The following is a 26,772-nucleotide window of genomic DNA, read 5'->3' on the forward strand; positions in this document are numbered from 1 at the left end:
TCAAGATGTTATTTGGACACATCCCTGTGATGCCCCCGTTTATAATTGTGTACTAACCATACATGCATGATGCATGATCATGAACGGTGACTCATGTCAATATCCCAACACAACTCTATGACATGAAGGATAAACATAAATCTTTATATTACAAGCCACGGCCATGAGGACCCATAATACACAAGTCATCAAAGTAAATATTATCTGAGTATTGGTTCAACTCCACAATATCTTGGATGCTCCCAAGTGACACCTAACCAATCTAGGAGACACCACTCTCCAAAAGGTAATATACGGCGTTGTTGATGATGAACTCCTTGCTCTTGTGCTTCAAATAATAGTCTCCCCAACACTCAAACACTATCTCACAGATTTGGATTTGGTAGAAGAGAGGACTAAATGGAAAGCAACTTGGGAAAGGCTAGAAATCCAGGTTCAAATGGTTGGAATGGAATCTCTTAGAGAGTAGGTGGTGGTGGAGGGGTATAAATAGGCAGCACCAAAAATCCAACTGTTATAAGTCTTTGACCCAACTCAGTGACACCGACATGAAAATCTCGGTGAGACCGACTACTGCAAAAGAGGCTTTTCAGTGAGACCGAACATAACGACTCGGTGTGACCGAAGTGCAATGGCTAGGGCAAGACTTCTAAATATATTAAATATAAAACTCGCTTAACACATAGATTGAAAAATGTTAATCACGCATTTAAAAACTGTTAAACATATAGAGAAGAATGTTTCTAATGTATACGAAAATTGTATAATGTGTATGAAAATAAGTAGACATCAAAACATATATATGAAAAAAATTGTTAGTCATGTATTTTAAAAAGTTAAATTTGCATAAAGAAATATTCCTGATGTACATAAAAATGTACAATGTGTCTAGAAAAAATTTAGACATCAAAACATATATGTGAAAAATGTTAGTCATGTATTGGGAAAATGTTAAACATGTATAAAAAATGTTAATGATGTATACAAAAAATAAAAAAATTGTTCATTGTGTTTGATATAGCTCACCATTCATGCCAAATGGTAAAAATGTACAATTGCTTAAGCAAAAAAGTAGTCTAAAAATATATTCATACAAACTGCTAATCATGTAATTTAGAAATGTTAAATGTGTATATAAAAAATATACAATGTGTATGCAAAAAAGTAGACATAAAACAATATGTTTTAAAAATGTTAATAATGTATTTAAAAAATATTAATGATACGTATAAAAATGCTCATGGTGTGTAAAAAAATGTAAATGTGCATAACAAAGTTGACATAAAAGTATATGTTTTCAAATTGTTAATTATGTAACTAAAAAAATGTTCAACACGTACACAAAAAATGATTCATGTATTTGAATAAATGTTAAACATGTATAAAAAATTGTTCATGTTTTGTAAGAAAGGGAAAAAGAAAATTGATAATTAAAGAAAGAAAAGAAGAAAAACTAAAGAAAATAATAAAAGCTGAAAAGAAACAAAGAAAATGAAATTAAAAGCCCTGAAGAACAGCAGTGAAAAAATGAAAGCAATAAATAACAAGAAAGAAACAAAGAAAACGATCAAAACCAAAAAAAGAGGGGAGAAAATAAGAAAGAGAAGAAAAACAGAAAACAAAAACCAAAGAAAACCAAAGAAAAAAGAAAGAAAAGAAAAAACCAGTGTAAATCAATAAAGAAATGAATAAATTAGATGAGAAAACGAAGAAAAAAGAAGGAAAAAGAAATCAAAAGAAAAACAAAAAAAAATGCAGAGAACACATCTCCATGAAGATGGTGGTACTCGCCTGGTCCGGGGTAGGGCACGATGGAGCGGCCGGTGCTCTAGTTCAATCAAGAGGGTGGAAGAGCACGAGGCAGTGACGTTGGTGCTATGAGGAGGAGGAAGATGATGGTCGGCGTCGTGGGGGTGGAGAAAGATGTTTGTGTGCCGATTTGGATTCGAGGCGGGGTGTGCGGAAAGAGAGGGGTCGGTGGTGGAATCCGTTCCGGGATGAGATTCTGTTTCAGCGAGAAGTTCCACTTGGTCCCGCACGGTCGCTCGTGATCGAGCCAATGCCGCTCCAAGTCTGGCAGGCATGCTCATGTCTGCATGAGCAGCGGAAAGTCTGCGGCCTTGGCAGATGAAAAACAGGCGGGAGTCGCATAGAAAACCGAAGAAATCGCGCCATACCTATTTGGCTAACTGCTCAGCAAGGATCTCATCGCGCGTGTCAATGGCAGCGATAGTTTTGACCGCGGTACTATTGAAAGGATCGAGATGGACCTAGAGGGGGTGAATAGGTACAATTACAAATTTTAATTATTACTTAGCAATTTTAGGAAATAATGTGGAATAGGAATGTGAGCCTAACAATTGCAAGTAAGATGTTAAGTGCTAAGCAAGAAAAACAAGTAACACAAGTATGTGAGTAAGCAAGCACAAAATGATATACGTAAGTGCTAAGAGACAAGTAACCATAAGTAGAGAGTTAGGGTTAGGAATAACAGCAACTCCGGGAGACGAGGATGTATGCCGATGTTCACTTCCTTGGAGGGAAGCTACGTCACCGTTAGAGAGGTGGATGTTACCACGAAGGCACACCAACGCCATGAAGGCTCACCCTATTCTCCCTTTGAGACAACACCATGGAGGCGTTTCTCAACCACTAGTCGTAGACCTTGGGGTGGTCTCCAAACCCTCACAAACTTTTCTGGGGGTAATCACAATGGTCGATTCCTCTCCGAAAGACTCCTACCGCCTAGGAGTCTCCAACCTCCAAGAGTAACAAGAAAGTTGGGAATGCTCAAGAATTTGCTCAAATCACGAATTCCTTTGGTGAGAAGAAGGGGAAGGAGTGGATCTATCACTTGATTGGGGAACTTCTCTCAAATGTTCCCAAATCCCTTGGGGATCTAGGATTTGGTGTAGGGAATCAAGAGAGAGAGTGAGATGTGTTCTTAGAAAGCTCAAAGTGAATGGTCAACCTTATCCCGTGGGAGGGAGGAGGCTATATATAGTGATAGTGTAAAACTGACCGTTGAGCCACACAGTGTACTGGAGCTGTCGGACGTCCGGTGGGTACCGGACGTCCGGTGACTCAGATTGGACCGGACGTCCAGCCGGGCCACCGGTGGTCCGGTCGCTGGAAGGCCTACCAGGGCACAGAAGATGCATGAGGCACACAGCCAGCGGACGACCGGATGATGCCGGTCGTCCGGTGACCGGACGTCCGGCGGGGTCGGAAAACCGCTAATAAGTATTCTGTTGGGGCTGTACCGGACATCCGGAGAAGAACGGTCATCCGGTGGGACCGGACTGCCGCTAATTTATATTCGGTGAAGATGCACTGGCCATCCGGGAAGAGCCGGATGCCCACTCGGCTGTGAGAGTTCTGACGTCCGTAGAATTTCAGACGACCGGTGATAGCTGAACCCACTGGCTTAGAATCACACCAGTTTTTGAGCACAAGGTAGAGGAAGAATTAGATATGATGTGAGAGGATACTTTGTGGGTTTTGAGCAAGTTCTTTCACGAAATCCGATGACCCCCTCTTAATAGTGCGAGATCCCTATACTAAAAAACAAACCGAAAAAGAGCCAGCTTTTGTCTTTGTTTATGATTGCACTTTCAACTATATATTATAAAAAAACTCTACAGAACACATTTGAAAAATGTTGAACAAATATTTGAAAAATGTTGAAAGAGCATTCGGAAAAATGTTGAATGTGTATAAAAAAATATTGATTATGTATCAAAAAATGATTAATTTTTTTGATGATGTATTTAAAAATGTTAACCAAGCATTTTTGAAAAAAATATTGGACTATTATTTAAAAAATGTTATTCAAGCATTTGGGAAATGTTTAATGTGTATAGAAAAACGTTGAGAATGTACTAGAAATGATGAATTTTTTAATGATGTATAAAAATGTTAATTGAGTATTTGAAAAAAATGGTGAACAAGCATTTGACAAATGTTAATCAATCATTTGGAAAATGTTAAGTGTGTATAGTTTTCTTGATCATTTATATTAAAATGTTAATCATGCATTTAAAAAATGTTGAACAAGTGTTTGATAAATGTTAATTAAGGTTTGAAAAATGTTGAATGTGTAAAGAAAAAATGTTGGCCATGTATTAAAAAATGTAACCTTTTTATTTGAATTTTTTAATCAAGCATTTTAAAATATGTTTAAATTGTATAGAAAAAATTTAGACCATGTATTAAAAAAATGTTAATTTTATGTTTAAAAAGTTAAAAATATGTATAAAAAATGTTGACCATGTATTATAAAATAATTAATTTATATTAAAAAAATATTGTTGGCATGTACAAAAATATATATAATAATATCCAAAAGAACAAAGAAAACAAAAAAAGGCAGTAAAATAAATGAAAGAAACATGAAAAGAAAAAAAATGAAGAAACAAAATTTGATAAAGAATTTAATAAAGTGGAAAATAAAAAACAAAAGAAAGCAAAAAAGGAAAAAAAAAACTGGCTCGAATAGCCTTGAATCGGACGCACCCCTACAATTTACCACGAGAGGGACCTGGACTGAGTGGCTAGCATCTCGTGTGATCTGCCTGAAGACCAGGGATTTGTTTGTTCTTGGACGGAGATATAGAGCTGTGGACAAACGGTAGGTACCCTCTCGGGACCTCCTATATGACGCATTTTGCGTCATGCAGGAGCTTGACGTGTGACTGGGCCGGCCCAATCCATTTCCTATCGCGCGACACAAAGAAGACTAAAAAACATAGTGTGACGTGATTTGATCCCACAACCAGACACACTAAAGTCAACTGATAGCGAGCCCTTGGCCACCATACTAGACAGCAGCAGCTAAACATGAAGGTGCGAAATGTTATAAGACCATACAGAAAAAGTTGAGATTTGGAAAACAATTTGAAAACATTTCTTAAAAACTGCGAGCAGTTTCGAAATGCCGCAATTTCTTTATATTTATTTTTTAAAATCCCAATTTAACAATTAAACACGAACAAATCCTGCAAAAACCTGAACAGTTTTCTAAAATGCGAACAATTGTTTCAAAAATGTAACCATTTCTGAAAAAACAAGCAAATTACGAAAAATGTGAACCTTTTTCAAATTTCCGAATATTTACTAAGATCACGAACGGATTTAAGTTCTCAAAAAATGGAAATCATGAATATTTTTAAAATTTAGAACAAAAAAAGTTAAAACAGAACATTTTTTAATGCAAACAAAATTTGTATTGTATGCTTTTTTGGAAATGCGATCAAAATTTGAAACATGGGAACGTTTGTTGAAATTGAGAACAAAATGATGAAACCATGAACATTTTTTAAGCATGAACATTTTTCTGAAATGGTGAAAACAATTCGAAAACTAAAACATTTTTTGAAATTCCTGAACATTTTTCTGAAATTGTGAACAAATTTGAAAACAGGAATATTTTATTGAAATTCTTGAACTGTTTCGAAACACCAATAATTTTTTGAAATTATGAAGAAAATTTAAAAGCAAGAATATTTTTATGAATTTCGAACAAATTTTGGAAACCAGTTTTTTTTAATTTCGTGAAGATTTTTTCAAACATGAACATTTTTTAGAAATTATGAAAAGAAATTAAGACGAGAGCATTTTTTAAACTTAAAAAAAATTTAGAAATTTCTGAACAGAAAAAACAGGGAAAAGAAAAAATTGAAAAAGGAAAGAAAAAACAAAAAAAGAAACGTAAACAGAAAAAGAAAAACGAAGAAGAAACAAAAAGAAAAAAAACCTGTTCAGGAGCTTTTTAGAAGGTTCCCAAAACCGAATTAAAACCGGTCGGGAATCTCTGAAAGGTTCCTAAAACCGAAAGCGATGTTACACGTTCACGAGCTCGACAGTTTGACGCAAAATGCGTCAGGATATTCCCTCTCGCTGCAAGCTTTCATCCGGCCTTTCCAGCTCATGAAATTCTCTTGGGCCGATTTATTGCTTCTTGCTTCTCCCCCCAACATCCCCTAACGGCCCACTAATACCCTCAGAAACAAAACATCCCCCAACAATCCGGCGGCGGCTTCTTCGTCTTCCCCAAAACAAGAGCAGAGCTCCAAATCCCGGCATGGAGTCGGGCTCTGATGACGGGAGCAACAGCAGCAGCAGCAGCTGTCCCCCCGGCATCGCGGCCTTGCGCTCAGGTACTGGTAATTAATAGCCTTCTACTCGAACTCGTCTCCGAACGATCTGTAGATTTCATCCATCTGTTGTGGGTCGGGGTTCAAACGGCGTTAGGGTTGCAGCAGTGCCAACACCTTTTGCTTTCCTCCCTACCCCTACTTGTAGATCGCCGCATTGTTTGGTTCAGTCTACGAAATGCACTAGGTTGTGATACGTACCACTTGTATGGTTCTTGATCTGTGGTGGAAATGTGGAATGTTTCTCCGAGAACATTATCTGTGATGCAACATGCCTCCTGTCTCCGATAGGATGTTCATATGATGGCATATACCCCTCCTCCCCCTAACAGATTATTGCTATGGTGGAATACGGCGGTCTAAGAAAATTTTACCTACACGGATTGCAGGTCGTACTGTTGCTGGTGGAAAGAACAAGTCTGCACCAAGTCGTAGGCAGAGAGTGACTACTGATTTAAGCATATATTCAGACCTTTCCTGCCGCAGGGCACCCGCCCCACCTCGGCTCCAGGGGGTTCTCCAAAAGGATTCAGCTAAGGAGCTTGGACAGGCTTGGGCCAAGTTTTTCCATGCCAATGGGATTCCTGGGGAGAAAGCCGACTGCCTGCATTTCCAAGAGGCCATGAAATTGACGCAACAACTTGGTTCGGTGGTTCAGGACGTTCCTACAGGTTCAGAAATTGATGGGCCATGCCTGCAGTCCGAGTATGACGAATTGATGGAGCGTGTGGCCGAATGGAAAGGTTGGTGGGGTCTGTATGGGGTTACTGTGATGTGTGACTCATGGATAGGACCTACTGGGACAACCATCGTAAACTTCATGATCTCCTGCGATAGGCGCATGTACTTTCACAAGTCTGTTGATGCCACCGGAAGCATGCAGAGTATCCCGTATCTCTATGAATTGATTAGGAAGGTGGTTGTGGAGGAGATTGGGCAAGGCTTCGTAGTTCAAATTGTGACACAGAATGGATCAAACTTCAAGGAAGCGTGCGGGCAACTCATCAAGGAGTATCCGCACATTGTTTGGCAGCCATGTGCAGCTCATACTGTTAATCTCATGCTGATGGAAATTGGAAATATCCCCAAGGTTGATGCGGTGCTCTCCAGTGCCAAGCGGATATGTAGGTTTTTCTACAGTTATTCTGAACCTCTGCACGCTCAAATGAAAACCAAGATTGGTGGAGAGTTGATCCCACCCAATGCCGCAAGGTTCGGAACTGACTTTATGTGCCTACAAAGTTACTGGGATAATAAAGACAAGCTCAGGCAGTGGATGATCTCGAATGAGTGGGAAGATGGCCCTTGGAGTAGGGAGGCAGATTATGATTACACATATGACTGCTTGATAAGCTGGTCCTGGTGGGAAGATGTGAAATGGGTACTAGATAGAATCCGACCACTTTATGCTGTACTTCAGCACGCGGATTCACCTAAGACTAGGTCAATTTCTGGATTTATGCCTAGAATGATTGCTGCTAGGGATGAATTACAATCTCTTTTCCAGGAGGGGTCAGAAGATTTGAACGATTTCATGGATGTGGTTGACAGGAGGGTTGTAGATCTATATGATGGCACTCTTATGATTGCAGGTAAGGACTAAGTTACTGTGTTTCTTTTTTTTTAAATGGCTTTCATCCATTGTGAATTTATCTAACTCTCTTTCTTCTACAGCTGGTGTGCTTGATCCTGAAGCCCACTACAAGCATGATCTTGCAAGCAATCCAGATTACATGCAAGCATTCACGATGGCAATTGAGAAGGTTGCAGACTCACCTGCAAATGCAGTGGCGGCACTGGACCAGTTCGAAACTTTCCGTTCTTCTAGCGGGAGGTTTGACAAAGATATTGCTCGACGTTGTGCTAGCACATTGGACCCAGCTTCTTGGTGGTCATATTTTGGAGGAGAAGTAAAACTCCTTCAGGGCTATGCGATTCGAATTGTGTCCCGATGTATGTCCTCTAGCAGGTGCGAGCGAAACTGGAGCACATATGCATTGATGCATGCACAAGCGACAAATCAGCTTGCTTCTGAAAAGCTTCACAAGTTGGTCTATGTCCGATACAATCTTAACCTGCGGTTCGAACAATCTAAAATAGATAAGGAAGAAAAGGATGGGAAGGGGAAAAAAGAGCTCGATCCTTGCAGATTGATGATGGATGTTGCACTATATGATAAAGAAAACCCTATCATGGATTGGCTGAAAACCCCCGGAAGTGCATCCTTGACTACACTGGACGAAAAAGATGAATGTGATCTCCCTACACCATCTAGGGCTGTGATTGGTATGATATGCAAAGGGAAATCGAGTGAGGATGTCCTTGACAAGCCAATCGGGGTTTTGGAATTGAAGAAGAACTGCATCCTCTCCAGCAGGAAGCAAAAGAGGAAAAGGGGGAAGATGGCTACTGATAATAATGGTTCGTTGCACGGAATGTCTACTAGGAAAAAGATGAAGGATCTCTCCAGCCTCCACTAGCCTTTTGCTGGTAAGAAATTCTGTTTAGAAGTTGCCAGCAAAGCGGATTGCTACTAAATGATCTAAATCAAGTGCGAACCTAACACTCCTGACATTTTTGTTGATTTCTTCTTTAGGTTAATCTGTCATGGATAACCTTTGGATGTTGGGAATGGTGGCTATTCAGATGGATCCAACATGAGCTGGGGTAGAACGGATGGCCAGTTCTGAAGCACAAGAGCCTGAAATCCAAAACCTGGGGTGCTAGATCTTAGGGTTGTGATCTCTTCCTGATTTCGAACTCTTGATGCTGAATGCCAACTTGTGATTTTTAATGACCTCTCTGATCTTCTGCCTGTAGTAAGATGCTACGTTAGGTGGTGCCTTTTGAGAAGTGTTCTAATGTTCGCTGGTTATCTTGTTTAATTTCCATGATGCCTGTCGTTCTGCGTGCTCTGCTGAAACATTGTGCGCCTTTGGAATCTTTGATCGATGGTGCCAAAAAAGAAGAAGTATGTCTGTAGGCATAAATGTTTCATCAATCCCCTTTTCTTGTCACTAACGTGGGAATTCATGTGCTTTCAGAGCGACCGTGCCCCTAAAGTTTGCTTCAAATAAAATATACGAGTAGATTATTTGTTCGTTTGTTTTCCACTTTACGCCAAGAAAAGTACGCGGCAACACAATCCAGTAGCATTGACAAAACTGTTAAAAAAAGAATTTGTCCTCGTAGATATCACGTGGTAATACAAGAGCACATGTACATATGCACAGCCATATGATGCTGGCTTCGGTCCAAAAACTTTACACAACACAACCGAGACCAACATCCTACGTACAGTCCAGTGATCAAAGGGAACCTATGTCTAACAATTGCATGCTTCGCGTTAGCCGGAATCTTGTGTTCAAGAGACATTGCCCCCAAAGATCAAGCTCCAAACAGGGAATCATCAAGAAACACCAACCTTGCTGTTCTCAAATCCGGGTTCATTTTAGTCTTCAAGAAGGATCAACTTTGCCGATGGTGGCACCGGTCTTTGCCAGTGCGGTGTACAAACCCTACTATGTGTCTGGGTGTCACACTCTTCAAACCAAAATCGGAATGTTTAAGCTTGCGCCAAACTCCATTCATGGGAAACTCATGTAACTGTTGACTAACGTTTTTGCTGGGATCACAACAGTCTTGCTGAGCACGAACAGCACAAGGGTTAGCTCGAGCATCAGGATCGTGTTGAGGAATGTCCGGTCGACAATCCAACCGTATAGTGTGATGCCCCCAGGGTTGGTTAGCAGATAGAGCACTGCAATGCACAAGTGTAGAATAAAATGCATGAGCACTGTATGAAGGAAAATAGAACATTATGCATGTACTGCTAGCATAAAAAAAAAGATTTAGCGACACAACTTGAAGGAACCTTTAAAGCGATGTTTATTAATGCAAAATTTAAAGGAAGCATTAGCTTACTAACCAAGCGATTCTCTCTTGTGGTATGAAGACATATAAGATGCCAATTGAGCTGTGTTATGAGAATTGCCTTGCATTGAGCCACTTTCCATAGACTCCAAGTCACTTTCCGAGTAATCTCTCAGAAACATATGCGCTGGAAAGGGCACAAGGTTCCCAGAATCATTTGGGGTGCTCACATATGTAGAATCACTCGAGCATGTCGCTAAAGCATGCCATCGACTAGCTATTGCGGCAATGTTTTGAGCTCTGTGAGAAATTTTAGCAGCTCCATGTAAACAAAGGACAAGGCCTACAACTTGAACAACTGAAGATACCTGCAGCAGAAAATTTATGATCTGATATTATTGACACCACATACAGAAGGGGAAACATACAGAAGGGGAAGTTTATGATATTTTTGGAATAAACGAACATATGATACTCACAGCTATATCACCACCATTGGTGAAATTGATTGGCCCGTTGTATGCTGTTGTCTTGTAAAGAATGGCGAACTGACTTGCTGTAACGGAAAAGAAGAGCAGCAAAAGAAACATGCGGAACCTGTGACTGATTTTGGAGAGATTATGGCGGAGCTGCAGGTGCTCTTTCAAATAGACTAGAGGATCCGCGTCTTGCTCCAGAACTTTGCCGTAATCATCAAAGTGTATAACTTGTAGATTGCAAACCAAGTTGAAAAGCATGCAGGAAGACAACACAATTGTGGTCAAATACACCCATGACATGATGGAAGCAAATAGCACAATGCATGACCTCCAAATTGACTGATGGAACATGTGGGAAAAGCGGAACATCTCTCGGGTGACCTTCACAGCAAGGCATGGCAATATCCACCACATAAGTGTTCGGAAGAAGTCCTGTCATTGGGGTCGCAGCACTTGTCAACACAAAAATCGAATGACAAAACTCATATACATTATGAGTCATGAATGAATAATGTTTTCCAGTCCTAGTCACGGAATTTTATAATTCAATTTCCACTAGAAATAACTAAACCTATGACTAGCAGAGACTAATCAAACAGACATGTGGCACAAACACAAACCTGCTAGTGCAACACACCCATGGCCCCGCTCACATGCGGACACAAGCAGGCACATGCTGACATGCATATACAACATATATAACCGAGAATCGATCACCTCGACCCGCCCTCAAGTAAGGACAGGCCCATGAATCCAGGGCGGCAGAAATATATATTAAAAAAAGGATCCAGACAGGAGGTTTCAGTCTTTCAGATGGGCTGCAACAAGGAAACCTCCTGAATCTAAGAACCATCTTACATCCACAGTCTCAAGACTTCCAATGTATTGTTTCTTCCTAAATCCACGCACAACGCAAAGCAATCATATGCTCCCTGATTTCACTTAATTTATCATTCAGTTGCACTATGTTTCGACAAAATGGCGCGGAGCACGGTTGCATTTGTTCATCTACTAGTCAGTATAACAAGAAATTCACCCGGCTGCTCGCTTTGAAGATGAATCCAGACAAGTTCCTTGCCTCATTTCACAGCTAAATCAGGATACCAAAGCTCACACAAAAATTCCCCCAATCAACGGGCCATATGGAAAAGTTACTAGGCATTCGTCCGCAAGTCATGGAAGAATAGGCCAAAATTGAGCTCTGCGAGACAGCACCTGGATCCTGACGACGTACTCCTTCTGGAAGCGGATCCGCATGCCAAGCTCCGGGTCAACGAAGAGGAACTTGCGGAGGCCGTACATGGACATCTTCCTCGACACGCAGGCGACGGCGACGGCTGCGGCCGCCGCCTGCGACATCATGACGCACACCTCGAACATCTCAACCTCGAAGTCGTCGCAGACCCGCTCGTGCTTGCGGCACGGGGAGAGGCTCACGGCCACCGCGGGCAGCGCGACGCCCACCACCGCCAGCGCGGACGCCGCGAAGGCCACGCCGAGAGGGGTCGAGGCAGAGAGGCCCGACACCGCGAGGAACGCCTCGAGCCGCCGGAGCCACCGCGCCAGCGGCACGTCTGCGTCGGCGCCGGAGCCGGCGAGCGAGAGCAGCGGCACGGAGATCGCCAAGTGGTTCTCCGACGGTGGCCGATTCGGCGGCCTGCTTAGTGACGGGGGCATGGGCGGCGGCATGGGCGGCGGGGACGGTGCTCCGGCGAGGCGGTCGCCGTTGGCCATGAGGGCGGGAAGGGGCACGCTGCACAGGTGTAAAATGCCGGCGGTTGGGAGGGGACGAGGAAGTGGGCCCTTTTATTCTGTTCACGGGCACGTGGGACCGCTCTGGTGGGCCCACATGTCGGTTGGGGAGCGGGTTGGAGTGAGGAGGGAGCGAAGAGATCTGTGCTTTGGCCTTTGGGTATCTCCCGTGTTGTGGTGTTGCGTGCAACGCCGGGGAAGTGAAGGGACACGTGGCGTGGATCTAGGTGCCTTTGCAAAGTGCCTTTCGATTTGCGTGTGAAGGATGCCAGAAAGGTTCCACATGGCTGGCTACGGTTCGTAGCCTCACGGACAGGGAGCAAAATGGAATTTTATTTTACAAACTACTCCCTCCGTCCCATAATTTAAAACGTTTTTTAACAGTGTAGTGTCAAAAATACGCTTTTTTTCTTAATTGTACTTTCGTGGTCCGGGTTTATTAGAGTCATTCGTATTTTGGATCAAATTTTACTTATTTACTCCATCCGTCTGCGAATAAGTTCACATCTTGATTTTATAAAAAAAATTAGCAGCATTTATGACACTAAATTAGTATCGCTAGATTCGTTTTGAAATGTACTTTCATAATATACCAATTTAATTCCATACATGCTACTACCCTTTTCTAAAGTCGATCAAAATTATAAAACTTTGACTTAACACACAAGGTAGAAATACACCTCTTCGTGGACGGAGGGAGTATATATTAACAGCATATGATTTATAGCATGGGAAATGATTCTAATCAGTCGGCCGATCCAGCGTGGGCCGTCTGCCGCCTCCCTTGCTCAACACATGACCTACATGACCACGTCTCTCTTTCTCATCTTATCTCTGCAACAATTGTGGTGTTGCAAAATGGTGGCGGCGAACGATGACTGTGCAAATGCGCAACATGGCCGAAGATGTTCTTGCAATTTTTGCAGCATAGGTCTTGCTGCAGAAAATTAGATGCGGCGGATATGCGTTTACAACTTCTACAATAAGAATTCTGTTGCAGAAAATTAGAGAAGAAGAGGTTTGTGCAACCTGAGTCTTGTTGCAGAAATTAAAGAAGAGAAGGTTTTGCAACAAGGATCGTGTTATAGAAATTAGAGAAGTGAAGGTTTTACAACAAAGGTTTTGTTGCAAGAGGAACGATACAAACATGTTGCATTAATGAATCAGACGGGCGGCGGATTCCGCCCGCGGACGCGTAGCACGCCCCATATAGTATGCTATAAAAAGTATATGGTTGAAATTTTATTTGAAAGAAGATTCTAATCATGTAATTTTTGTGACATATAAATCATAAAATTCTGTTGCATTCTCGTTTTCCTTCCTTAACCATTGACTGCTAGGGCAAACTCTTTCATCCAAACTTCATCGGCCAACTCGTGGATTCGCCTTCCCTCTGTCTGCCGCTCCAACAATTGGTGACGGGGAGGCGAATCCCGGTGCCTCCGCCCCGGTTAGTAGTTTAGGTTAGTTTTTTTAGTCATCGCAGGTGCGGCGCTCGGATGGATGGCGGCTCTTCTTTTCGAGTTTGTCTTTCGAGCTCCGGTCCTCCTCGAGTCCGTCCGTCTGTACGTAGTCAACGGAGCTCCAACTTACATTCATGCCACCTCCTTGGGGCGGTGAGGTTAGGGTTTCTCGTCGTGTGATGAGATTTGGTTCAGGTGCTTCAGATCTATGCAAGAGTTCAACGATGACGATTGCGGCTCTAGGGCGCTGGTCCTTAGGGGCACATGCACGAAGACTTTCCGACTGTCATCGACAAGGTCAAACCGGCTCTGGGACGGCGACAGCAGCGCATCAACGGCTTGTTCTGGAGACAGTAGTTGTCGTTCGATGGTCTTAGAATCTCGATAGATAGGTAGGGTTTTGGTCCTCGCAGGGGTGGCGTTTGGACGGATGGCGGCGCTCTTTCTTCCAGTCAGTCTTCCGGGCTCCGATTCTCCTCAAGTTTGTCCGTTGGGACGTATTAGATGGAGCTTTGGCATAGATGCCTGCCAGCTCCTTGGGGCGGCGAGATTAGAGTTTCTCGCCGTGCGTACGCGATGGCGATATTTGGTGTCATGTTCTTTAGATCGATTCAAGAATTCAACATGACGATTGCGGCTCTGGGGCGCTGGTCCTTAAGGCATGTGCACGAATACTTCCTGGTTGTCATCGACAAGGTCATGCTGGCTCCGGTATGGGAGAGGCGATAGCCGCGCGTCGGCGGCTCGTTCTGGCGGCGGCAATGGTCCTTCAGTGGTCCATGGACCTCGATGTAATTTTTATTATGTTTGAGGTACTTTGTACTTCAAGTGAAATAAATCTGATCTTTTTCAAAAAAAAAACTTTATACTCCCGATGCACTTTTATAAGATATGATACTTAAAAAAAACTCATACAAAAGACATGTGCTTATCATATATGACCTCAACCATTTCTTTGAGCTAGTACTTATATGCGGCGAATCAATCTGTGATTGGATGGTTAGGAGGACAGTGGTATTCTCAGCCCATCAAAGTGGTGCTCGCATTTATTCTGGATTTATTTCAGAATTTTCGGCATTACGAGTTCAATAAGAGGAGACGTTCTCTGTTAAAAAAATACTTGACATGCGAGTGACTTGTAGAGGCTTCTTCCAACAAATATGACTGCGTGTTAGCATGTGCCACGTCACAAACAACTACCGTTGTCTGATCCTTCAGTGATCACTCCCAACTTTGTGCCGGGATACAGAGACACTAGTAGCGTCTGGCTCTAGACAGTTCATCATGCCTGCCTAGACGTGTCTCAAAATAAACATTCCTTTCTTTGTCTACATTATCCAAATAACCAATTAATTATTTTCTCAATGGTTGCGTTTGGGTCATGTGCTCCCATGACGAGTGTATCGGGTGACGGGGTCTCGAGTCAAAGCAGATCCCATTTTGGCAAAACAGAAATATATAAACTGAAAAGAATACCCACTGAGGATCAACCATGTTTGATTGGTTCCGCCACATGAAGAAACTGCCAAGGAAAAGTGTTCAGAAAAGGAGCAGCCAGCACTCACCCAGCTTGCCATTGCCCGCCATGAACCACACCACGGCAGCATGCCTGCTGTCGAGGGAAAGCATTCGTTAGCCATGATCACGCATGATTTCGATGTAGAGCAGACCTGTGCTGCCGGTAAAATCCCCTTCCTAATTCAATGAACAAAGTAATTGGCATGTGCTGCGTGTAACAGTTGTCCCTCGCGTCCATCTTGAGTGTAAGGGAAAGAATAGACTGTGCAACACAATGCATTCATCGGTGCACCAGGTACGTATATATGTGAGTACAGAAGGGGGCCACAACCTCAACTATACATAGGAACTAGGAGGTGGCCCAAGACACAATATACACGTACACAATATATTCAACACCCCCCTCCCCCGTAGTCGAAGCGGCGCCGGAGACGCAGAGACTGGAACGAAACTCCTTGAAGGTGGAAGTCGGCAGTCCCTTAGTCATCACATCGGCGAACAGTTGTGCAGTCGGAACATGGAGGACCCGAATACGTCCAAGGGCCACCTGCTCGCGCACAAAGTGAATGTAACGAGATTGAATCTCGGGCAAGTAACATACCGATGACAAAGGGAATGATGTATGTCGTCATTGCGGTTTGACCAATAAAGATCTTCGTAGAATATGTAGGAACGAATATAAGCATCCAGGTTCCACTGTTGGTTATTGATCAGAGATGTGTCTCGATCATGTCTACATAGTTCTTGAACCCGTAGGGTCCGCACGCTTAACGTTTCGATAACGATTTTGTATTATATGAGTAATGTGATTTGGTGATCGAATGTTGTTCGGAGTCCCGGATGAGATCACGGACATGACGAGGAGTCTCGAAATGGTCGAGAGGTAAAGATTCATATATAGGATGATAGTATTCGGACACCGAAAGTGTTCTGGGGGTACCGGATACGTATCGGGTCACCGGAAGGGGTTCCGGGCACCCCCGACAAAGATATGGGTCTTATTGGGCCAAGGGCGGGACAGACCAGCCCCTAAGGGGCTGGTGCACCCCCATATGGGCTGGACTAAGTGGAGAAAGGAAAAGGGGAGGAGGAAAGGAAATAAAGGGAACAGTATTCCCCCTTCCTTTCCCCTCTCCCCTCCTTCCTTCCCCCCTCCGGAGATAAGGAAAGGGGGAGGCCGAATTGGAGGAGGCCCCAAAGTAGGATTCCTCCTACTTAGGGCGCCCCATGGCTGTCCCCCTCCCCCTCCCACCTATATATGTGGGGAGGGGCGCCTAGAACACACAACAACTTGTTAGCCGTGTGCGGCGCCCCCCTCCACAGTTTACCCCTCCGGTCATATTCACGTAGTGCTTAGGCGAAGCCCTGCGCGGATCACTTCACCATCACCGTCACCACGCCGTCGTGCTGAAGGAACTCTCCCTCGACACTTTGCTGGATCAAGAGTTCGAGGGATGTCACCGAGCTGAACGTGTGCAGAACTCGGAGGTGCCGTACGTTCGGTACTTGATTGATTGAATCGAGAAGACGTCTGATTACATCAACCGCGTTATACTAACGCCTCCGCTTTCGGTCTACAAGGGTACGTGGACACACTCTACCCCTCTCGTTGCTATGCATCTCCTAGATAGATCTTGCGTGAGCATAGGATTTTTTTTGAAATTGCATGCTACGTTCACCAACAGTGGCATCCGAGCCAGGTCTATGCGTAGATGATATGCACGAGTAGAACACAAAGAGTTGTGGGCGGTGATCGTCATACTGCTTACCACCAATGTCTTATTTTGATTCGGCGGCATTGTTGGATGAAGCGGCCCGGACCAACCTTACACGACCACGTTCATGATACCGGTTCCACCGACAAACATGCAACTAGTTTTGCATAAAGGTGGCTAGCGGGTGTATGTTTCTTCAACTTTAGTTGAATCGAATTTGACTGCGCTGGTCCTTGTTGAAGGTTAAAATAGCAAACTTGATAAATCACCGTTGTGGTTTTGATGCGTAGGTAAGAACGGTTCTTGCTAGAAGCCCGTAGCAGCCACGTAAAACTTGCAATAACAAAGTAGAGGACGTCTAACTTGTTTTTGCAAGGCATGTTGTGATGTAATATGGTCAAGACATGATGTGATATACGTTATTGTATGAGATGATCATGTATTGTAAAAGTTATCGGCAACTGGCAGGAGCCTTATGGTTGTCACTTTATTGTATGAAATGCAAACGCCATGTAATTGCTTTACTTTATCACTATGCGTTAGCGATAGTTGTAGAAGCAATAGTTGGCGAGACGACAATGACGCTACGATGGAGATCAAGGTGTCAAGCCGGTGACGATGGAGATCATGACGGTGCTTTGGAGATGGAGATCAAAGGCACAAGATGATGATGGCCATATCATGTTACATATTTTGATTGCATGTGATGTTTATATTTTATGCATCTTATTTTGCTTAATACGTCGGTAGCATTATAAGATGACCCCTCACTAAAATTTTAAGGTATAAGTGTTCTCCCTGAGTATGCTGTTGGAAATATGCCCTAGAGGCAATAATAAATGGTTATTATTATATTTCTTTGTTCATGGTAATTGTCTATTATTCATGCTATAATTGTATTGTCCGGAAATCGTAATACATGTGTGAATACATAGACCACAAAGTGTCCCTAGTAAGCCTCTAGTTGACTAGCTCGTTGATCAACAGATAGTCATGGTTTCCTGACTATGGACATTGGATGTCATTGATAACGGGATCACATCATTAGGAGAATGATGTGATGGACAAGACCCAATCCTAAGCATAGCATAAAAGATCGTGTAGTTTCGTTTGTTAGAGCTTTTCCAATGTCAAGTATCTTTTCCTTAGACCATGAGATCGTGCAACTCCCGGATACCGTAAGAGTGCTTTGGGTGTGCCAAACGTCACAACGTAACTGGGTGACTATAAAGGTGCACTACGGGTATCTCCGAAAGTGTCTGTTGGGTTGGCACGGATCGAGACTGGGATTTGTCACTCCGTATGACGGAGAGGTATCTCTGGGCCCACTCGGTGATGCATCATCATAATGAGCTCAATGTGACTAAGGCGTTAGTCACGGGATCATGCATTGCGGTACGAGTAAAGAGACTTGCCGGTAACGAGATTGAACAAGGTATTGGGATACCGACGATCGAATCTCGGGCAAGTAACATACCGATTGACAAAGGGAATTGCATACGGGATTGACTGAATCCTCGACATCGTGGTTCATCCGATGAGATCATCGTGGAACATGTGGGAGCCAACATGGGTATCCAGATCCCGCTGTTGGTTATTGACCGGAGAGGCGTCTCGGTCATGTCTGCATGTCTCCCGAACCCGTAGGGTCTACACACTTAAGGTCCGGTGACGCTAGGGTTGTAGAGATATATGTATGCGGAAACCCGAAAGTTGTTCGGAGTCCCGGATGAGATCCCGGACGTCACGAGAGGTTCCGGAATGGTCCGGAGGTGAAGAATTATATATAGGAAGTCTAGTTTCGGCCACCGGGAAAGTTTCGGGGGTTACCGGTATTGTACCGGGACCACCGGAAGGGTCCCGGGGGTCCACCGGGTGGGGCCACCTATCCCGGAGGGCCCCGTGGGCTGAAAGTGGAAGGGAACCAGCCCTTAGTGGGCTGGGGCGCCCCCCTTGGGCCTCCCCCATGCGCCTAGGGTTGGGAACCCTAGGGGGGAGTTCCCCCTTGCCTTGGGGGGCAAGGCAACCCCTTCCCCCCTTGTGGCCGCCGCCCCCCTTGAGATCTCATCTCTTGGGGCCGGCGCCCCCCCAGGGGGCCTATATAAAGGGGGGGAGGGAGGGCAGCAGACAACAGCCTTGGGCGCCTCCCTCCTCCCCTGCAACACACCTCTCTCTCTCGCAGAAGCTTAGCGAAGCCCTGCCGAGACCCGCTACATCCACCACCACGCCGTTGTGCTGTTGGATCTCCATCAACCTCTCCTTCCCCCTTGCTGGATCAAGAAGGAGGAGACGTCGCTGCACCGTACGTGTGTTGAACGCGGAGGTGCCGTCCGTTCGGCACTCGGTCATCGGTGATTTGGATCACGGCGAGTACGACTCCGTCATCCACGTTCATTGGAACGCTTCCGCTCGCGATCTACAAGGGTATGTAGATGCACTCCTTTCCCCTCGTTGCTAGTATACTCCATAGATGCATCTTGGTGAGCGTAGGAAAATTTTAAAATTATGCTACGATTCCCAACAGTGGCATCATGAGCCAGGCCTATGCGTAGTTACTATGCACGAGTAGAACACAAAGAAGTTGTGGGCGTTGATGTTGCCAATTCTTCTTGCCGCTACTAGTCGTTTCTTGTTTCGGCGGCATTGTAGGATGAAGCGGCCCGGACCGACCTTACACGTACGCTTACGTGAGACAGGTTCCACCGACTGACATGCACTAGTTGCATAAGGTGGCTAGCGGGTGTCTGTCTCTCCTACTTTAGTCGGAACGGATTCGATGAAAAGGGTCCTTATGAAGGGTAAATAGAAATTGGCAAATCACGTTGTGGTCATACGTAGGTAAGAAAACGTTCTTGCTAGAAACCTACAAACCACGTAAAAACTTGCAACAACAATTAGAGGACGTCTAACTTGTTTTTGCAGCAAGTGCTATGTGATGTGATATGGCCAGAAGATGTGATGAATGATATATGTGATGTATGAGATTGATCATATTCTTGTAATAGGAATCACGACTTGCATGTCGATGAGTATGACAACCGGCAGGAGCCATAGGAGTTGTCTTTATTATTTTGCATGACCTGCGTGTCATTGAATAACGCCATGTAAATTACTTTACTTTGTTGCTAAACGCGTTAGCCATAGAAGTAGAAGTAATCGTTGGCGTGACGACTTCATGAAGACACAATGATGGAGATCATGATGATGGAGATCATGGTGTCATGCCGGTGACAAAGATGATCATGGTGCCCCGAAGATGGAGATCAAAGGAGCATGATGATATTGGCCATATCATGTCACTATTTGATTGCATGTGATGTTTATCATGTTTTTGCATCTTATTTGCTTAGAACGACGGTAGTAAGTAAGATGATCCCTTATAATAATTTCAAGAAAGTGTTCACCCTAACTGTGCACCGTTGCGAAGGTTCGTTGTTTCGAAGCACCACGTGATGATCGGGTGTGATAGATTCTAACGTTCGAATACAACGGGTGTTGACGAGCCTAGCATGTACAGACATGGCCTCGGAACACACGCAATACACTTAGGTTGACTTGACGAGCCTAGCATGTACAGACATGGCCTCGGAACACGGAGGACCGAAAGGTCGAGCATGAGTCGTATAGAAGATACGATCAACATGGAGATGTTCACCGATCTCGACTAGTCCGTCTCACGTGATGATCGGACACGGCCTAGTTGAACTCGGATCATGTTTCACTTAGATGACTAGAGGGATGTCTATCTGAGTGGGAGTTCATTAAATAATTTGATTATATGAACTTAATTATCATGAACTTAGTCTAAAATCTTTACACTATGTATTGTAGATCAAATGGCCAACGTTGTCCTCAATTTCAACGCGTTCCTAGAGAAAACCAAGCTGAAAGATGATGGCAGCAACTATACGGACTGGGTCCGGAACCTGAGGCTCATCCTCATAGTAGCCAAGAAAGATTATGTCTTAGAAGCACCGCTAGGTGAAGCACCAATCCCAGAGAACCAAGACGTTATGAACGCTTGGCAATCACGTGCTGATGATTACTCCCTCGTTCAGTGCGGCATGCTTTACAGCTTAGAACCGGGTCTCCAAAAGCGTTTTGAGAAACATGGAGCATATGAGATGTTCGAGGAGCTGAAACTGGTTTTTCAAGCTCATGCCCGGGTCGAGAGATATGATGTCTCCGACAAGTTCTTCAGCTGTAAAATGGAGGAGAACAGTTCTGTTAGTGAGCACATACTCAGAATGTCTGGGTTGCACAACCGCTTGTCTCAGCTGGGAGTTAATCTCCCGGATGACGCGGTCATTGACAGAATCCTCCAGTCGCTTCCACCAAGCTACAAGAGCTTTGTGATGAACTACAATATGCAGGGGATGGAAAAGACCATTCCCGAGGTATATTCAATGCTGAAATCAGCTGAGGTAGAGATCAGAAAAGAACATCAAGTGTTGATGCTGAATAAAACCACTAAGTTCAAGAAGGGCAAGGGTAAGAAGAACTTCAAGAAGGGCGGCAAGGGAGTTGCCGCGCCCGGTAAGCCAGTTACCGGGAAGAAGTCAAAGAATGGACCCAAGCCCGAGACTGAGTGCTTTTATTGCAAGGGAAGTGGTCACTGGAAGCGGAACTGCCCCAAATATTTAGCGGACAAGAAGAAGGCCGGCAACACCCAAGGTATATGTGATATACAAGTAATTGATGTGTACCTTACCAGTACTCGTAGTAGCTCCTGGGTATTTGATACCGGTGCGGTTGCTCATATTTGTAACTCAAAGCAGGAACTACGGAATAAACGGAGACTGGCAAAGGACGAGGTGACGATGCGCGTCGGGAATGGTTCCAAGGTCGATGTGATCGCCGTTGGCACGCTACCTCTGCATCTCCCTACGGGATTAGTTTTAAACCTCAATAATTGTTATTTAGTGCCAGTTTTGAGCATGAACATTGTATCTGGATCTCGTTTAATTCAAGATGGCTACTCATTTAAATCCGAGAATAATGGTTGTTCTATTTATTTGAGAGATATGTTTTATGGTCATGCCCCGCTGGTCAATGGTTTATTTTTGATGAATCTCGAACGTGATGTTACACATGTTCATAGTGTGAATACCAAAAGATGTAAAGTTGATAACGATAGTCCCACATACTTGTGGCACTGCCGCCTTGGTCACATTGGTGTCAAGCGCATGAAGAAGCTCCATGCAGATGGACTTTTGGAGTCTCTTGATTATGAATCATTTGACACGTGCGAACCATGCCTCATGGGTAAGATGACCAAGACTCCGTTCTCCGGAACAATGGAGCGAGCAACCAACTTATTGGAAATCATACATACCGATGTGTGTGGTCCAATGAGTGTTAAGGCTCGCGGAGGATATCGTTATGTTCTCACTCTCACTGATGATTTAAGTAGATATGGGTATGTCTACCTAATGAAACACAAGTCTGAAACCTTTGAAAAGTTCAAAGAATTTCAGAGTGAGGTTGAAAATCAACGTGACAGGAGAATAAAATTCCTACAATCAGATCGTGGTGGAGAATATTTAAGTCACGAGTTTGGTGCACGCTTAAGGAAATGTGGAATAGTTTCACAACTCACGCCGCCTGGAACACCTCAGAGAAATGGTGTGTCCGAACGTCGTAATCGCACTCTATTGGATATGGTGCGATCTATGATGTCTCTTACCGATTTACCGCTCTCATTTTGGGGCTATGCTTTAGAGACTGCCGCATTCACTTTAAATAGGGCTCCGTCGAAATCCGTTGAGACGACACCGTATGAATTATGGTTTGGGAAGAAACCTAAGCTGTCGTTTCTAAAAGTTTGGGGATGCGATGCTTATGTCAAGAAACTTCAACCTGAAAAGCTCGAACCCAAATCGGAAAAATGCGTCTTCATAGGATACCCTAAGGAAACTATTGGGTATACCTTCTACCTCAGATCCGAAGGCAAGATCTTCGTTGCCAAGAACGGGTCCTTTCTAGAGAAGGAGTTTCTCTCGAAAGAATTGAGTGGGAGGAAAGTGGAACTTGATGAGGTGATAGTCACCCCTTCCGAACCGGAAAGTAGCGCAGCGCGGGAAAATGTTCCTGTGGTGCCTACACCGACTGGGGAGGAAGTTAATGATGATGATCATGAAGCTTCAGATCAAGTTACTGAACTTCGTAGGTCCACAAGGATACGTTCCGCACCAGAGTGGTACGGCAACCCTGTCCTGGAAATCATGTTGTTAGACAACGGTGAACCTTCGAACTATGAAGAAGCGATGGCGGGCCCGGATTCCGACAAATGGCTAGAAGCCATGAAATCCGAGATAGAATCCATGTATGAAAACAAAGTATGGACTTTGACTGACTTGCCCGATGAGCGGCGAGCCATAGAAAATAAATGGATCTTTAAGAAGAAGACGGACGCAGATGGTAATGTGACCATCTACAAAGCTCGACTTGTCGCTAAGGGTTATCGACAAGTTCAAGGGGTTGACTACGATGAGACTTTCTCACCCGTAGCGAAGCTGAAGTCCGTCCGAATCATGTTAGCAATTGCCGCATACTATGATTATGAGATATGGCAGATGGACGTCAAAACGGCATTCCTTAACGGCTTCCTTAAGGAAGAGTTGTATATGATGCAGCCGGAAGGTTTTGTCGATCCTAAGAATGCTAACAAAGTATGCAAGCTCCAACGCTCAATTTATGGGCTGGTGCAAGCATCTCGGAGTTGGAACATTCGCTTTGATGAGATGATCAAAGCGTTTGGGTTTACACAGACTTATGGAGAAGCCTGTGTTTACAAGAAAGTGAGTGGGAGCTCTGTAGCATTTCTCATATTATATGTGGATGACATACTATTGATGGGAAATGATATAGAATTCTTGGAAAGTATAAAGGCCTATTTGAATAAGTGTTTTTCAATGAAGGACCTTGGAGAAGCTGCTTATATATTAGGCATCAAGATCTATAGGGATAGATCAAGACGCCTCATTGGTCTTTCACAGAGTACATACCTTGACAAGATATTGAAGAAGTTCAATATGGATCAGTCCAAGAAGGGGTTCTTGCCTGTATTGCAAGGTGTGCAATTGAGCACGGCTCAATGCCCGACCACGGCACAAGATATAGAAGAGATGAGTGTCATCCCCTATGCCTCGGCCATAGGGTCTATTATGTATGCCATGCTGTGTACCAGACCTGATGTAAACCTTGCCGTAAGTTTGGTAGGAAGGTACCAAAGTAATCCCGGCAAGGAACACTGGACAGCGGTCAAGAATATCCTGAAGTACCTGAAGAGGACTAAGGATATGTTTCTCGTTTATGGAGGTGACGAAGAGCTCGTCGTAAAGGGTTACGTCGACGCTAGCTTCGACACAGATCTGGATGACTCGAAGTCACAGACCGGATACGTGTATATATTGAATAGAGGAGAAGTAAGCTGGTGCAGTTGCAAGCAAAGCGTCGTGGCGGGATCTACATGTGAAGCGGAGTACATGGCAGCCTCGGAGGCAGCACAGGAAGCAGTCTGGATAAAGGAGTTCATTACCGACCTAGGGGTGATTCCCAATGCGTCGGGCCCGATGACTCTCTTCTGTGACAACACTGGAGCTATTTCCCTTGCGAAGGAGCCCAGGTTTCACAGGAAGACCAGGCATATCAAGCGTCGCTTCAACTCCATTCGTGAAAGTGTTCAAAATGGAGACATAGATATTTGTAAAGTACACACGGACCTGAATGTAGCAGATCCGTTGACTAAACCTCTCCCTAGGGCAAAACATGATCAACACCAGGACGCAATGGGTGTTCGATTCATCACAATGTAACTAGATTATTGACTCTAGTGCAAGTGGGAGACTGTTGGAAATATGCCCTAGAGGCAATAATAAATGGTTATTATTATATTTCTTTGTTCATGGTAATTGTCTATTATTCATGCTATAATTGTATTGTCCGGAAATCGTAATACATGTGTGAATACATAGACCACAAAGTGTCCCTAGTAAGCCTCTAGTTGACTAGCTCGTTGATCAACAGATAGTCATGGTTTCCTGACTATGGACATTGGATGTCATTGATAACGGGATCACATCATTAGGAGAATGATGTGATGGACAAGACCCAATCCTAAGCATAGCATAAAAGATCGTGTAGTTTCGTTTGCTAGAGCTTTTCCAATGTCAAGTATCTTTTCCTTAGACCATGAGATCGTGCAACTCCCGGATACCGTAAGAGTGCTTTGGGTGTGCCAAACGTCACAACGTAACTGGGTGACTATAAAGGTGCACTACGGGTATCTCCGAAAGTGTCTGTTGGGTTGGCACGGATCGAGACTGGGATTTGTCACTCCGTATGACGGAGAGGTATCTCTGGGCCCACTCGGTAATGCATCATCATAATGAGCTCAATGTGACTAAGGCGTTAGTCACGGGATCATGCATTGCGGTACGAGTAAAGAGACTTGCCGGTAACGAGATTGAACAAGGTATTGGGATACCGACGATCGAATCTCGGGCAAGTAACATACCGATTGACAAAGGGAATTGCATACGGGATTGATTGAATCCTCGACATCGTGGTTCATCCGATGAGATCATCGTGGAACATGTGGGAGCCAACATGGGTATCCAGATCCCGCTGTTGGTTATTGACCGGAGAGGCGTCTCGGTCATGTCTGCATGTCTCCCGAACCCGTAGGGTCTACACACTTAAGGTCCGGTGACGCTAGGGTTGTAGAGATATATGTATGCGGAAACCCGAAAGTTGTTCGGAGTCCCGGATGAGATCCCGGACGCCACGAGAGGTTCCGGAATGGTCCGGAGGTGAAGAATTATATATAGGAAGTCTAGTTTCGGCCACCGGAAAAGTTTCGGGGGTTACCGGTATTGTACCGGGACCACCGGAAGGGTCCCGGGGGTCCACCGGGTGGGGCCACCTATCCCGGAGGGCCCCGTGGGCTGAAAGTGGAAGGGAACCAGCCCTTAGTGGGCTGGGGCGCCCCCCTTGGGCCTCCCCCCATGCGCCTAGGGTTGGGAACCCTAGGGGGGGAGTCCCCCCTTGCCTTGGGGGGCAAGGCAACCCCTTCCCCCCTTGTGGCCGCCGCCCCCCTTGAGATCTCATCTCTTGGGGCCGGCGCCCCCCCAGTCCTATATAAAGGGGGGGAGGGAGGGCAGCAGACAACAGCCTTGGGCGCCTCCCTCCTCCCCTGCAACACCTCTCTCTCTCTCGCAGAAGCTTAGCGAAGCCCTGCCGAGACCCGCTACATCCACCACCACGCCGTCGTGCTGTTGGATCTCCATCAACCTCTCCTTCCCCCTTGCTGGATCAAGAAGGAGGAGACGTCGCTGCACCGTACGTGTGTTGAACGCGGAGGTGCCGTCCGTTCGGCACTCGGTCATCGGTGATTTGGATCACGGCGAGTACGACTCCGTCATCCACGTTCATTGGAACGCTTCCGCTCGCGATCTACAAGGGTATGTAGATGCACTCCTTTCCCCTCGTTGCTAGTATACTCCATAGATGCATCTTGGTGAGCGTAGGAAAATTTTAAAATTATGCTACGATTCCCAACATATGCACCGTTGCGACAGTTCGTCGTGCCGAGACACCACGTGATGATCGGGTGTGATAAGCTCTACGTTCACATACAATGGGTGCAAGACAATTTTGCACATGCGGAATACTCGGGTTAAACTTGACGAGCCTACCATGTACAGACATGTCTCGGAACACTGGAGACCGAAAGGTCGAACGTGAATCATATGGTAGATATGATCAACGTAGAGATGTTCACCATTGAAAACTACTCCATCTCATGTGATGATCG

General features: G+C 44.7%; 2 protein-coding genes across 2 annotated transcripts; one reads left to right on the forward strand and one right to left on the reverse strand.

Moving 5' to 3' along the window:
* The first annotated feature begins 5,974 nt into the window (after positions 1 to 5,974).
* Positions 5,975 to 9,156, forward strand: LOC123166243 (uncharacterized). Its single transcript, XM_044584014.1, has 4 exons — positions 5,975 to 6,158; positions 6,545 to 7,747; positions 7,830 to 8,645; positions 8,752 to 9,156. The coding sequence occupies exons 1-3, from the start codon at positions 6,083 to 6,085 to the stop codon at positions 8,633 to 8,635; spliced, it is 2,085 nt and encodes a 694-aa protein (XP_044439949.1). The 5' UTR covers positions 5,975 to 6,082; the 3' UTR covers positions 8,636 to 8,645; positions 8,752 to 9,156.
* A 166-nt stretch (positions 9,157 to 9,322) lies between these two features.
* On the reverse strand, positions 9,323 to 12,301 carry LOC123168038 (uncharacterized). The gene is made up of 4 exons (XM_044585904.1): positions 11,723 to 12,301; positions 10,508 to 10,939; positions 10,084 to 10,396; positions 9,323 to 9,915 (listed from the first exon to the last, which is right to left on the reverse strand). Exons 1-4 carry the CDS (start codon positions 12,239 to 12,241, stop codon positions 9,743 to 9,745), a joined length of 1,437 nt encoding a protein of 478 aa, XP_044441839.1. The 5' UTR covers positions 12,242 to 12,301; the 3' UTR covers positions 9,323 to 9,742.
* Between the last annotated feature and the right edge of the window lie 14,471 nt (positions 12,302 to 26,772).

Source organism: Triticum aestivum, chromosome 7D, assembly GCF_018294505.1.
Source record: "Triticum aestivum cultivar Chinese Spring chromosome 7D, IWGSC CS RefSeq v2.1, whole genome shotgun sequence".
NCBI lineage: Eukaryota > Viridiplantae > Streptophyta > Magnoliopsida > Poales > Poaceae > Triticum > Triticum aestivum.